The following is a 15,329-nucleotide window of genomic DNA, read 5'->3' as shown; positions in this document are numbered from 1 at the left end:
CAGTCCGTACGACTGTACGGAATCCGTACCTGCACAGGCCGCACTTCTCCAGCTGCTGTTCGAGATGTGCTCCATCTTCACGGAGATCTGCGCCATCTGTTCGACCTCTTGGACTGCGCCCCTTTTTGCACCTCTGCCTCTGCCTGGGATTAAGGTATTGTGCTTTGCCTCTTTCAGTTTGCTGAGCAGTCTCTCTTTTTTGCTGGTTCCTCCTGCTTCGATGGGCTGTCATATGCTATGGCCTTGACAAAGTGGTGAGAGAACCGGCTTCTTGGATCTCTCCTTCATTTATTTCTGCAATATTGTAAGGGAATAGACACTGCCCTTGCATCCTAGCAAGAGGTAAGACCTTCCCACATGGCATCTTCCTCTCATTCTCTCATATCTATCGACAAATTCAATGGGTCCAACTTTCATACTCGGCAAATCAAAATCAAGTGCCATCTTATGAAAGAAGGTCTTTGGGACATTATTCACCGTGCTGCTCCCGAAGAGTCCGACATTGAGCAAGTTGTCACTTATGTTTCCAATGCCAAAACGACAAAGCCTATGCTATCATCTTGCTTGGTCTTGGAGATGATTACATTCATCACATCTCCGACATACAGTCTGCTTCTCAAGCATGGATCACTTTGGATACCCTTTTTGGACCCAGATCTAAAAACTCTAAGATTGCACTTATGATCTCATTCTTTGATCTACATATGCAGGAAGGAGCTACTATAGCCTCTCATGTCAATTATCTTCGTAGTCTTATGGTTCAGCTTGCGTCAGTCAAGTCTCCCATCTCCGAAGATATTGCTATTGCTGTGCTTCTCAAAAGCTTACCTGACACCTATGCTACTCTTGTCACTACCTTCAAGTATCATAATAATCCTTCTCTTGAGGGTATCATCAATGCTCTCCAAGAGGAAGAAAGAACTCAACAACGAAAGGTAACTGACACTGCATTTTTAGCAAAGAAAGGAACATACCAAGGAATGGATGGCACCTATGGATAGCCCATAGAGTGGCCTACAATATACTAGAAGATGCATGTGAAATAAGGGAAATTATGACACAGAGAATGCCACTTAAACTCTGGCAAAACTCGGGAACAAAAATGTAGTTTTATAAGTAGGAAATCAACTCAATGGACAGCTATGAAATGCAAAAATACCTCGGGGAAGACATTTCAACGTATAAAAGGCATCTAATTTGCAAATTCAGAACTAGTTCACATGAGCTTGAGGTAGACGAGTAGATGGCAAGAACCAGGATCCCTCAAGAGGAAAGAACCTGCATGTACTCTTGAGATGTAGAACCTATGCACACATCAGAGAAGGCGATGGGGGCATCAGAGATCTAAAACAACTGCTGGAGCAGCCAGCCAAAAGGCTAGGAAGCTACTTGAAAGAAAAGGAATATCACAACAAAGTACTAGGGTCTAGCACACAAGAGAGCCCAACAAGTACTCAATAGGGGAGGTAGAAAATGAGCAGCATGTACTCCTGAGATGTAGAACCTACACACATATCGGAGAAGGCTATGGGGGCATCAGAGATCTAAAACAACTGCTGGAGCAGCCAGCCAAAAGGCTTGAAAGAAATTATGGATCATTGCAACAAAGTACTAGGGTCTAGCACACAAGAGAGCCCAACAAGTACTCAATACATTACAAGTTTGTCATACTTTCTCTCCTTGAATGTAAGGGATCATTATTAGTTGGTAGTGATCGCTAGTCCCATTGATCCTAAAGCATCTCACATGGACTTTAATACAATCGTATCATATCATCTGTGTGTGTGTGTGTGTGTGTGTGTGTCTTTGTAGATGGCATGTGGTGGACTCGTGTGCATTCAATACTTCTAGCTTGGGGGTTTGGATTTGCAAGCCTGTGCCAGGAGGTATTAGGGTTTGTCATGGGTATGAAAAACACCTACTGTCCAGTTTAGTTGGTCTAGTGATTTAAGGAAGGAGGTTGCATTTATTGAGATCATAAGCTGCAAATAAGTTTTTGGGAAAACATGGCTAGATGTGGCATGGGTGGATGCATGTTAAGATTTCTTACCTTGCACTTTATGGCATGAAAGATTGGGCATATTTGCATGTCTCGTGGGACTCCTTTAGCTGATAATGAAAGAATGTCATATTGTGCTTGTGTACACCATGCTATGTAACATAGATCACATGCTTTTGTTCATGTTTATTATATTAGTTTTGAGTTTATATAACATGTGAGCTCGATGATAACAATTTTTGTAAATCATTGCCCAGGTTCGTAAAGGAGACTCAATAGCCGAATTCCTTCGGGCTGTTCAGCAGCAGCTTGCATCAGAATTCAGGGAGATTCGAACAGCTTCAGTGGAGAACTTGCTGTATGTTAAGGAAGATTTGATAATTCCTCATGTAAGTCATTGTCGCAGATGGGAAACTGTGTTCCTTGATGTTGATAATGATAGAATGGCTCAAGACATGTGTAATTTTGGGTTCTGACAAATTTTTGGCAGATGCAGGGCATATGTTAGCACCTGAATACAAGCCTGTGAATTAATTGAAACATTTTTGCTTTCTGCATGCAGCAACACTCTTTTTATGAGCTGATCATCAATAAGGCAAGGGGAAAGAGTGGGCCGGTATGTAGATCACGTCCTTCCATTCCTGCCCAGGCTCAACCGTGGGTCAGACAATCACTGAAGTTGACCTTTTGTGTGTGTTCTAGAAATTTATTGTGCTCAAATCCTGAGATGTAATGGAAAGTCATTATCATTTATATTGCAGCCCCTGTTTGTACCATGAAACTTGACAGTCATAATGTGATTTTTAAGGAGATTGTGACTTATAATATTATTGACAGCCTTTCACACGATTTTCTTACCTGTTTTGTTTTTAAGATATGATCTCACCTGTTCATGTTCATATCTAGCTTTTTCACTTTGATGTGCACGAGGACATTCGAACAATCGCAGATGCAACTATTGAAAAAGATGAGGTATGTTGTAATTATGTTTTCTAAAGCTACCTTTTGTTGGCGTCCAGTCTATCATGCCTCCTAAAGGGTGTTGCAACGTTTGCAGTCACATGCAGGAAAGGTAGTAGAGCGTCATTGGTATGAGAAAAACAAGCATATTTTCCCTGCCTCAAGATGGGAGGTGATTATTGGCATTAAATGTTTGGCTTTAACAATTGTTCAAAGAAGCAGTCACATGGAGTAGATTGGTTTATTTTTCCAATGTTCATTTTTTTAACATCAAAATTGTTTTGTCCTTAACGGCAGATCTATGATCCAACAAAGAAGTGGGAGCGGTACACCATACATGGCGATTAGGTACAGCTGGGCATTGAAGGATATCACATTCTCTCTCAAGTTCATGTATACTGCTATGAAACATTTTTGACAACAACATACTCTTGGATATCATTTGCCAAATATGGAACCCAACAACAGCATTATCTGCAGATTTGACCTGAAGATAAGAAAATGGCCATGCAATGCCAGATTATTTGTTGGATGTTCAAGATTACTTGAAGGTGCGTTGCCCTATCAGCTAGATTTAGATTTAGATGCTCGTTGGGGAGAGACTAAAATGAAAATGTTTAGACTTCACAAGCAGTTGTAGCTTGAATGAAGAGATTTTGGACTACCTTTTGATTAGCCTTCTCCTTTAGTGCTAGCCTTCATCATGGCTGAGTCTGCCCTTCACCTCCGGAGTGCCGACAGAAACTCAGTACGAAGACTTTGTATAAATGGATGCTCAAGTATGTGTGGGTGTGTGGATTTGTATGTGTGAGAGCATATTTTTATACTATGGTCTACACCCACTGTTGGGCGCTGATGACGTCAGTGGGGATGTCATAGTAGCTAGTCCTTGCTATGCATGATGGAGTTTACGGTTTTCAACCTTGTGAGTGACTATCATGAGATTGAAACTGCACTATGTTGTGTTTTTAGAGGATGAGTTTAGGAATGTTCCTGGATTCATCTAGGTATATGCTTCTGCCGTATTAGCGGACATGCAAATTTCACCTTGTGAAGTTTTCGTCCAAGTTGCGGCGTGCTGGTATTGTGATAATTCTTTCTATCTTAAATGGTGCGTTGCCCTATCAACTAGATTTAGATTTAGATGCTCGTTGGAGAGAGACTAAAATGAAAATGTTTAGACTTCACAAGCAGTTGTAGCTTGAATGAAGAGATTTTGGACTACCTTTTGATTAGCCTTCTCCTTTAGTGCTAGCCTGCTGAGTCTGCCCTTCACCTCCGGAGTGTCGACAGAAACTCAGGACGAAGACTTTGTATAAATGGATGCTCAAATATGTGTGGGTGTGTGGATTTGTATGTGTGAGAGCATATCTTTATACTATGGTCTACACCCACTGTTGGGCGTTGATGACGTCAGTGGGGATGTCATAGTAGCTAGTCCGTGCTATGCATGATGGAGTTTACGGTTTTCAACCTTGTGACTATCATGAGATTGAAACTGCACTATGTTGTGTTTTTAGAGGATGAGTTTGGGAATGTTTCTGGATTCATCTAGGTATATATTACTTGAAGGCAATTCCACTTCTTGATAATTTTCAAGTGTCCACAACTGACAAGGGAGCCAAACTGTAAAATGTGTCCAACTCATGTCCCACTAGTGTCTGTGGCACTGCATCAAGCTGTGGGATGAGCCCTATAACATGGATGATCATGCATGAAAATGTTAGTAGGATAAAAAGCTTTTGTCTTATCATCCAAGTGAGCTGTAGATCCAATTTCTCACCCTTTGTTGTAACTATCGTTTCACTAGTTTTGGGTTATGGTAATCTGCTAGGACTCCCTCCAATTAATCTCCTCTCTAAATATGCAAACAAAAACTTCTCAATTGGATGGGTAGGTGGATGCACTTGCTAGTGATCTTGCGTGTCGAAATCTAGTGCAAGAATTTCTACTTACAGAGGGATTGACCTAGAATCAAGGGTAGGTAGTTGAAAGTATATTATGTAGGGATATATTGTAGTCTTATGAGGTGTATTATGTAGGGATCGACCTAGGATCAAGGGTAGGTAGTTGATTGGAAAGTTGGAAGTGTATGGCTCAATGACTTATGGTGACGTAAAGGTTGCATTACAAGGAACAACATGTTTCTTTCTTAAATGTTCTTCAAACTTTAGTTCAAGATATTGCGAAGCTGATCTAACAAAGGTTGCATTGGGGCGCCCCTTTGCCTTTGCGAGCTTTATGCTAGCATTCCTACCTATGAGATGCCAATGCCATATATTCACCATCACAACTTGTTCTCATGATGATATATGACAAAGGATCACACAATGACATTGGAAAGAATCAAACAATGGCATGGCTACAACATTGTGCATAGCCAAGAAGCAATATACTTCCATCTATAGGCTCAAAACATCATTGGATTATTTCGCTCATCACAAAGTCATATAAAGCTGCATGAGCTTTGACACAATAGTGCCTGTCCCATAAACTCAAGCTCTCTTTGGAATCCAACGTGTGTACTCACATTGAGAAGGAACTCAAACGTGTATTTGAGAGCATAGCTCACACTACCTAGCCTTCTGTCACTCGTAGTAAAATATATTTTAAATCCTTTATTCCTTTCATTTATCTGTAGTTTCTTTTGATTGGGTTCTCTCTTTGCATGGCAAATCTTTTGATGGTATTATGTGAGGTAGTTGTTAAAGAAGGTTGGCAAGGTTGAGATTTTCTATAAGATAGCATTAGAGACAAGGGAGGGTGGTGTGGCGTGGTGTGGTGTGTAGTCAATGGGGTTGGGGTTGAAAAGTTGGGACATGATGACATGGAATACAATATGGTTTTGTGGTGCTCTCATGTGATGTACTCACACACTACAACTCATAGCCTTGCAAACATGTCAAGTTAGACAATTTTGTAACCACATGAGAGATTTGGCTCCATGTAACTTAAGCTAGCAAATATATCCAAAATTTGAACCATGTCATCATTCATTTATTTCTATATTATTAGTGGTGTTGATGAACTCTAATTGATAAACATGATTGATTATGGGCATGGCTCTATCCTTCCAATATATGAGCTAAGATTTTGGCTACAATTGTAGGCTATTTGTTTGCCTATGATAGAGTGTTGTGTGTGTGTGTCCACACTGCCACATGGTCATAGTCTGAGCTCTCCTTACCTCCATGACCACCGCGTGTTATAACCCTCCTCTACAACCCTCCTTTGAAGTTCCCCAAACCTCTTTCGTGCATTTCCTCCTTTCCAAATATATATATATATATATATATATATAAGACAGATAAATATAAATGTAAATATTTGTGTGCGTGTGTTTCTTCACAAAAGAAAAAAGTGTGTATATTATTTATATATTTATATGTGTGTGTGTATGTATAACTATGCCACGTCGATTGTTGGGCCCTCCTACATGTCGCGTGTACATCCACCAACGGTTGGATGGTGCTGAGTACGCCACAGCGTTTGTCACGTGGCTATTGTTGTTTCTCTCTCTCTCTCTCTCTCTCTCTCTCTCTCTCTCTCTCTCTCTCTCTCTCTCTCTCTCTATATATATATATATATACATATGGTTGGATGGTGCTGAGTACGCCACAGTGTTTGTTGCGTGGCTATTGTTGCGTCTCTCTCTCTCTCTCTCTCTCTCTCTCTCTTTGCTCTCCTCTTACTCTCTCTCGTCTCCTCCCCCCCCCCTCTCTCTGTCTCTGTCTCTCTCTCTCTCTCTCTCTCTCTTATACTTTTAACAATATATTATAATATAAAATATACAATATTACTCATTATATTTTATACAATATATTTTATATAATAAATTATATAATATACTATACAATATATTAAATAATATTAAAATATGTTATTTTCTCTCCTATATATGTACTATTATATCTACATTTTATAGGATATACCATATTATATATTAGACAATATATAGTATATTATATTATCTCTCTCTCTCTCTCTCTCTCTCTCTCTCTCTCTCTCTCTTATAAATATATAGATATATTCATACTTTTAAAAAATATATATATCTTTATAAATATTATATATATATTAATTCTATTTATATATATATAATTACATATAAAAATGTAAAAATAAAAATAGAAATAAATATATAAATAAGTATGTATATATACATATTTGTTTATAAAAACCTCCCCCTCTTATTCTCTCTACTTCTGTGTGTGTGTGTGTGTGTGTGTGTTATTGTATATAAATTTATTTATAAAAAGGTAAATATATTTATTTGTTTATAAAAACCTCCCCTCTCTTTCTCTCCACCCATCTTCTCTCTCTCTCTCTCTCTCTCTCTCTCTCTCTCTCTCTCTCTCTCTCTCTATCTATATATATATATGTTTACACCTCTCTCTCTCTCTCTCTCTCTCTCTCTCTCTCTCTCTCTCTCTCTCTCTCCTGGCCCCTCCGTCCATGGACTCCTCTCGCACACAGACGATGCCACATGGCTCAAGGTATATCCATGTGGAATAGAACATCCATGGTATCATACTCAAACCATGGATTCCCACTCCATCCTCTATTAATAACTCAAACTTATTACCTCTATGTACTTGCATTCAACTTTAGCTTGATCAGATCAACCTTTTTCTCCTAAGCTACATTTTCTCCCAAGCTACAAGAGTGTATATATATAATGAAATTTTATGTCCTTGTAGTTTGCACATGGTAGTGTTAATGATGGGACTACAAGACTGTAGGTTCTTGTTAACCCAAAGACCTTATAGGATGATTGACAAAAGTTCAAGAAGCCAAAACAAAATAGAAGGAGATTTTGAGAGCAAATGTGATATAAGTAGTATCCAAAAAGTTTCAACTGTTGATTGTTGCAAATGATATTGTTTCTAGATAGTAGAGTAGGAAAGGATCTTGGAATTGTGAAATCAATACTAGGATCAAAGTTTTGAGGATCAAGTCAACTATTTATGGAAGTATGTCAATGGCACAAACAAGACAAGAAAAAGGGAGGTGGCAATTTGGAGGCAACCTTTTATAGATACAAACAACAATGCGAGCTTTGGTGCATGTAAAGTATGCATGAGATTAGGGATTTGTTGACAAACCCTATAACTCAAAGGCACATGGAGATGAGGAAAGAATCATTTAAAATGTTTGTGGAAAACGAAGAGAAACCACATGAGACACATGGAGATGGGGAAAGCAATCATCAAAATATTTGCGGAAAATAAGGAGGAGAAGATGTCACATTAAGAGCTGCACATCGATGCCTGGACACTCAAATAGTCACCCCTTTTATGTATAAGCAATTGGACAAATGCGTGAAGTAAATGTTGCATTGGAGTTGCTAAAAGATAAGGCCTTGTCAAAGTCTATTTTTGGCAAATCATGGAATATTTTCTTTAAGCAAGTTAGCCTCTAAACAACTAGCACTTTCCCGAAGTGTGACACATGTACTACAATCCAAATGTATCTCTAGAGTGTGCTACTACTAAAACAAAGGGCACATAGTTTGCAACAAATGTCTTTTAGAAACTTGTATTAGGCATGGCACTTATCATTTAAGCCAGAATCAACTCAAAATGTATGTATCATACATGACAAGATAGCACAAATGAAGACTTGCATTTTGAAGTTGCAACCCTTAGCAAAATATTTGAACCATATTGTGTGATTTCATGTGTTGTTATTCAGGAAGTTTGGAAGAATGATACGAATTTTATTGTTGCTTCACTTGCTTTCTACGTACACAATCTTGAAAGAAAGGGATAATGTACGGCAAGCTCTCTACAAAGTGAATACTAAATTGCACGAACTATTATCACTTTATTGGATAGAGATGCATTAGATTGCCCTGTGTAGGTGAAAGGGACAAATATTTATATCTATCTATATATATATATATATATATATATATTATATCTTCCATAATGGCAACATCTAAAGAAAGAAGCTCACAAGATCCAAGTAGATGCTATAAATAACTTCCATGCATTGTACCTCTCCAAGTTGGTATTTATGGAGTAGAGAACAAGAACAAATATTTGTTTGCCTATTTATCATTGCTCATTGCACATGAATTTTTTAAATGGTGCAACTAGGATATTTCATGGAGGCATAAACATGAGAGCCTTGATGTGTTGTTTAGTCAATTCTTAGAAAGTCATGACAAATAATGTATTCATATTGCATCATTTGTTGTAGGCCTTCAACAAATGTGAGTCTAGTCACATTTTTCATACAAGAAATTTCTCACTTCAAGAGGTTTGTTAAATTTTATTTATGTGATGGAAAGGCATAGTTGGTGAGTCACAAAAAACTTTTATGTGTTGTCTGGTAGAGACACGTGTCGTGGGGATGCTAGAAGTGTGCCGATGGAGCTCCTCACTTCTATGCAACTCCTTGTGGTAGCATTGCGTAGTAAAGCCTTCACTCATGTCACTCAAGTGCCGACCGGATCGTTGCAATGGGGTTTCCACCGAGAAGAGAGGGGAGAGAAAGAGAGAGAGGACAGGAGGGAAGAAGGAAAGGGGAGGGAGAAATAGAAGAAGGTGAAGGGGGATCATGGTAAACACCAAAGGCAAACAAGGAGAGCAAGAAAACCTCAATCTCAACACATGAGCAAGAACAAAGCTTGTATTTCTCAAAGGTTATGAAGACCAAATTCAATCACTTGGCCTTTTATACAAGTCACCTTTTGAAGGGAGGGCCAACCCTATTCCTTGTGCCACTCTCTCTCTCTCTCTCTCTCTCTCTCTCTCTCTCTCTCTCTCTTTTATTACAACCACTTGGGCCCATATGGTGCCAAGGCATATGCTGATTCTCACAACCTTCCCTTTGTCTTCAAATGGTTCTTGTGTTATCCATATATGGGATCCAAATGGCTCTTGTGTTATCCTTGCCAATTTGGGCGATCCAAGAGACTACCTCAATCTTGAGCCATTTGCAGCTCAAAACCCATAGTGTTTGGGCAGGCCAAATCCATTAGTGTGCTCCATCTTAACATGTCCCCCTTCCTATTGCTAAGCCATCCTTGGATCAGCCGCACTGTAGGAAGTGGGTGGAGAGAACCGTCTGGAGGAGTACTGCATAGCGGCTCAATTGTCGTGGGGTGATTCGTGTCAAATAAGCACAGTTTTTCCTCACGTGGGTGGCATGCATTGCAGCCCTTGAGTTGCTGAAGCCAAGATTCCTCGAGCTGAGTGTGCAAGTGACCTTACAAATTTGTACTCCCCCTGCAATGGTGCTGATGCGCGCTTCTCAAGTGATCAAGAAGGGGTGGTGGCGGCCACTACTGATGGCTCTTGAGAGGTCTGTTGCATTGTGATCTCCTCCTTGGTTTGTAGTTCAGCTGCACGGATGTCGGATGGCATCTTGATTGACCCTGAGGGCATGCTTTGGGATTCAGATGGGCCAGTGGGCAAGGAATCGATAGGTGCTGGATTTGGGGGGTGGAGAGCAAGTATCCTTTCAAATTCGAAGAATTTGTTTTTGGGATCCATGAGGAAGAAAGAGGATAGGTGGGTAACAAATGAGTCTGTGGAGGAGGATGAGTCGAGGACATTCAAATGGTGTCTGGGGTGCAAGAAGAAAAGAGGCAAGGAGCTATGGGAATTCTGGCAGAAAACTTGATAGAGTCTGACTATTTTTGCTAAGGCGACGATCAAGGGGGATAAGGGGTCCTTATATAGTTTTCAGTATCCCAACGGCCGGTGGGATGACTATATGGCAAAAAGATTCGGCAAGATGGCTATATGGCAACGATTTGGTGGGATGGCTGCATGGCAACGATCCGATGGGATGGCTGTATGGCGACGATCCACCCAGATGGCTGTTGTCAAAGATGTTGAGGGGGGCTACTCTTGCTGAGGGTGCTGGTAGGAGGGAAAATGTGGAGGACAGACTTGGAGATGGAAGGACTCGTGAGGTCAGCGTCCAACGATGCAAAATATGAAGAAAATGCACAAAAATGTATTGGCCATATTCACCTAATGTTGACTGTGAACGTGAGTGGGTGCATTGGAATACCAAGGACTTGTGAGCTACTGGTGCATGTGAGTGATATGCCTACCATGCAAACTCACCTAGACCTAGACTAAATGATCGCACACCTTAAGGGCGGTTCAATTATGTGGAATGCAATGGAGTTGAATGCCGAACAATAGCATACCTCATCATCAGCCAAGTAGAGCATGTGCTAAGTTTGTGCATCATCCTAGTTGTCATGTGTGTATCGGTGCTGAAACGTTTACTTTGATGGGACCTCACTCGAAATAAGGCACATGGGTTCTTGTGTGGTTGTACCCGAAGTGGGGGCACATTCTTGTGGTGCCGCAACCTTTGATTTGACAAGAGGAGTAGGTCTGAGTGACACCGTGGGTGTTCCCCTAAGTACGATGACTTTCGATGGTGTTCGCACGGGCTTGGAGGAAGATTATTGTGTAACTACCCCACTTTGATTCTTGTGCTACTTCCTCGATGACCTTGGCGACTTTCTCATTGAGTTGTACTATACGTGGAATCATGATATTCTTTGGGCCTGTAGAGTTTTCCATCGTGTTGGGCTCGAGGGTAGGTTCTTGTGGGACTTCATCAAGAGTTGACACAAGTTCTTGTGTTACTACCTTATGAATCCCAATGAGTTGAGGTTGTGTATTTGGTGTCGTTGGAAGCTTTGGAATCCAAACGTATCACTCACCTTGATAGTAGCCTTTGTAGGAGAAATGGCCAACTTGTTGGTCCCCACAACTGCTAGCCCCTTCTAGTCTATGAAAACCAACTATTCTCAACAGTCTTGTTTGCTATTCTAATAGATCTGCCTGGCCACATGGCAGGTAGTCAGTGGCCCAAGTTGTGCCAGCCCTAGTCGAGGCATATACCTACCCCCATAACCATTGCCCGTGGATTGAGGCGATTGGTGTCATCGAGCCCTGCTCCTTGATGGAATTGCTCATGTTGGCATGGGGCAAGAAGGGGTCGAAAACCCTTCCACAGCTTTGATCTTCCAAGTTTGTTGTCCTTTTCCGAAGTAGCATTGTGTACACAAGATGGCCTTGTGCACCCATAGTTTGCAAAAGCTCTGGGTGGTGCTCATAACATTGGGCGTGGGAAGTGGAGGTGGGAGAGTAGTTTGCAATAGCAAGGGTTTGCCTTTATTGAGATTAGAGTTAGGACTTCGAGTGGCATTGGGATGGATTTCCTTTGAGAATCGTACCAGGGGGCACTGGAGGCCTCTAGAGCTTTGGAATTGCTTTCATTTAAATTTTAGGTGCCTCTTGCGGGTGGCCATGGGTGGAGGAAAGGCAAGGAGGTTCTTGTCCAACCACAATGCTAATAAAGAAAAACATACATTGGCTCAAAGCACCTAGGTTGGGAGTCCTGGAAAGCTTTGTGTGAGTGCACCACAAATCAAGCTTTACATCCGCGAATTGCTACTTTGAGAGCAAAACTGTGGACAAAGCTTGATGCATTTATAAAGTTGCTTAGACAAGGTCAAACAAATGAGCTTTATTATGAGAGATTCAGGACAGCATTGGGAGAATTCATATCATTGATGGGGGGGAGTCACATATTACACATTACATGGTAATCCTCCTTAGGTTGAAATTTTGTGCTTTAAACTTGAGTCAGTTTATGTTTCTGATACAATGTTTTTCTTTACAGCATATTCTTTACGCACATGCACGATGGTTTGTGGAGCAATGGGGCCCTCTGCTCATTTGGAATACTCAAGGAATGGAGAAATCACACTACAGAGCAAAGGTAGCATACTTCAAGAATACAAGGCATGGGGGTGGTATCACACGAAGCAATGCACTACACGAAATGTTCGATTGGTTTTAAAGGCCAGGACTCTCAAGCACGATAAGGTAGAGGTCTCAAGTCTCACAAAAGCGGTTCAACATGTCAAGAAGACAAGGAGATGTGCTGCTTAGAAGTCCTTAATAGGGAGCCAAGGGGTTGCGCTTTGGTTGCAATGTAGAGTCAGACAGGGGAGGCATTGGGTCCTAAGAGAGCCCCAAATGTAAAATGTTTGATGAATAAATTTAACACTATTTTGAGTCAATTATAAATTCCAAAATTCACAAATTTGTTTGGAAATTGCAGAATTGCATGTGCAACATGGTAGGGCGGAGGGGTGAGTAGGTTGGGAGGGAGGGTGGTGAAGATTAAGTATTATCAAACTGGTGACAAAAGACCGGGGGGGTAGGGAGGGGGTGCACTAAAAAAACCCTAATTTAAAAGAAAAACCCTAAAGTGCTTTAAAAAAGACTATATAAAGCATTTCAAAACCCTAAAATCCCTCATTTCTATGGCACCAATTAAACAAACTGCTAAACCCACTGGACACCGTTTAGATGCTACCTGTTGTCCTCCTCACAACGCCATGGCCTCCAAACACACTTCAAGCCCCAGTGGCCAAGAGGGCAATGATTAGCAAGGATCTGAAGGCGGTTCTCATCATCAGGAATCTAAGCAACACGAGTCCCCACCATCTAACTCTCATGGGGGATCCCAAGATCTCAGCACCATGAGGAATCCCAGCACGATGAAGGATCCAAGCATGATCAGGGATCCTCTTAGTCCTTCCATACAACTAACCATGGAAGTAGAGAGGTCTCCCAAGAGGGGAAAAATAGTCCAGTCAATACTGATCAACTGCCCCTCCCTCCTTCATGGGGTCCTAGCATGGAGCATCTAGATCAACGAGGGGAGCAAGAAAGGCAAAGAGAGGAGATGGAGAGATTATAGGGGCCACAACGAGAGGAAGTATTTGGCGGGCTCGTAGGTATAATGAACCTTGGCCCCAATCCTCCAACCAAGCATACTGCACAGAAGAGCACCATCAACCCTCTGTGCCTCGATATTATCAGATATTATCAGATATGAGGAGCCTCTAGTACAAGGTGAGCAAGAGCCTCAGCCTGCTATCTCACAACCTCATGAAAAGGAAAAGAGACCAAGGACAAAGCAGACCCCTAGGCATGACAAGCCACCTCAAAGGACCCACCAGACACAGGAAGAGGAGTCTGAAGTGGTAGTTGCAAGGGAGGAGAGGCGAAAGAAGTTCAAAGCAGACAAGTGGCCATGGAGCCATGTCCAGAGGCCAGTGCAGTGTCCCCTAAAGATTAAGAGGTGTAAAAAATCAGGCATGGAGGCACTTCAGGAGATCCGCAAGTTCTGAACCACTATGGACAATCTCATTCCCCATGCACCCTTTCAGCGTGTTGTACGTGAAATAGCACAGCATTACAAGAATGATGTGTGTTTCACTTCGGGCACTATGGGAGCAATTTAGGAGGCAATAGAGCAGATGACAGTAGGTCTTTTTGAAGATGCGAACTTATGTGCTATCCATGCCAAAAGAGTAACAGTGATGGACAAGGACCTCGCACTCGCTTGGAGTAGGTCTTTTTGAAGACGTGAACTTATGTGCTAGAGTAACAGTGATGGACAAGGACCTCACACTCGCCAAGCACATCCACTCCGATCCCTCCCTTAGGCCCTAGATGTTGTTTAGTTTCATTTGGTGTAACATGAATCATTTTGTAAATCTCTGCCCTTTGAGGCCAATGAATAAAATATATTTTTTATGTTCTATTACTGCTCCCATGTTATTATACATGTTACGTGATGCTTTCCATCAGTTTATGCAAGTTCAGTGTGAATTTGAGTGGTCAAATGATGATTTTTCACCGTGGGGCAAAGGGCAAATGTGTTCGGCATCGCGCGGGGAGCCTAGAAATGCCAAAACCCGCTATGGCACGTATGGGGCCTGTTTGACTTGCCTTCTGCCGCGCAGTAAGATTCTTACTGGATTGCTCAGAAATGACCATTATAGCAAAATATTTATCTGATAGCATGCTTTTGAACAGAATAGTGAATGAAAATATTAATGCCAACAACAATTAAAGTTACAAAATACAATGACAGTATAAAATAAATTTTGTAAAAGAACACAAATGGGGCACTGTATAAAAAGTATATCTGTATTCATATAAAATAAGATTTATATACAATAAGGCTTTAGAGCCTTTCTCTCTTCTCTAAAACACTGAGAACATTGGGCTTTGAATTCCCAAATACACTCCTAGCTCTAGACCTAGTCGATAGAGAGTCAACACTATTGTCGTTGCTGGCCAGGGACATGGCTGCTACTGTCAATGCCATACCTTGAAAATTGGTTCCAAAGGCATTGAGAGCAGCCATGCGGTTCACCAAAATGACCTTGTCAGCATTGCGATTGATGTCAGCATGACCAATCACTCGTGACAAGGCCTTGCACTTTAGGAGGTCATTAGTGCCATGTGGAGAAAACTTTTTGTGGATAACCACAAAGCGCCCTTTTGCTTGGCCAAGGTAATGTGCC

At 41.3% G+C, this 15,329-nt stretch overlaps 1 protein-coding gene across 1 annotated transcript in view; it reads left to right on the top strand.

Annotated features, from left to right (window-relative positions):
* XCT (XAP5 family protein) overlaps window positions 1-4,768 on the top strand; it is a 73,969-nt gene extending 69,201 nt beyond the window's left edge. Inside the window, exons 9-14 of the mRNA XM_087397510.1 lie at window positions 2,257-2,388; window positions 2,562-2,615; window positions 2,906-2,971; window positions 3,057-3,131; window positions 3,257-3,510; window positions 4,532-4,768. Coding sequence (XP_087253636.1) covers window positions 2,257-2,388; window positions 2,562-2,615; window positions 2,906-2,971; window positions 3,057-3,131; window positions 3,257-3,307 — 378 coding nt within the window. The 3' untranslated portion in view covers window positions 3,308-3,510; window positions 4,532-4,768. The remainder of the gene's footprint in view (window positions 1-2,256; window positions 2,389-2,561; window positions 2,616-2,905; window positions 2,972-3,056; window positions 3,132-3,256; window positions 3,511-4,531) is intronic.
* Window positions 4,769-15,329: the final 10,561 nt, after the last annotated feature.

This window comes from Dipteris shenzhenensis, chromosome 26 (assembly GCF_047967505.1).
Source record: "Dipteris shenzhenensis isolate YYH24624 ecotype China chromosome 26, Dip_SZ_1.0, whole genome shotgun sequence".
NCBI lineage: Eukaryota > Viridiplantae > Streptophyta > Polypodiopsida > Gleicheniales > Dipteridaceae > Dipteris > Dipteris shenzhenensis.
This window is presented reverse-complemented; position numbering and strand designations above follow the sequence as displayed.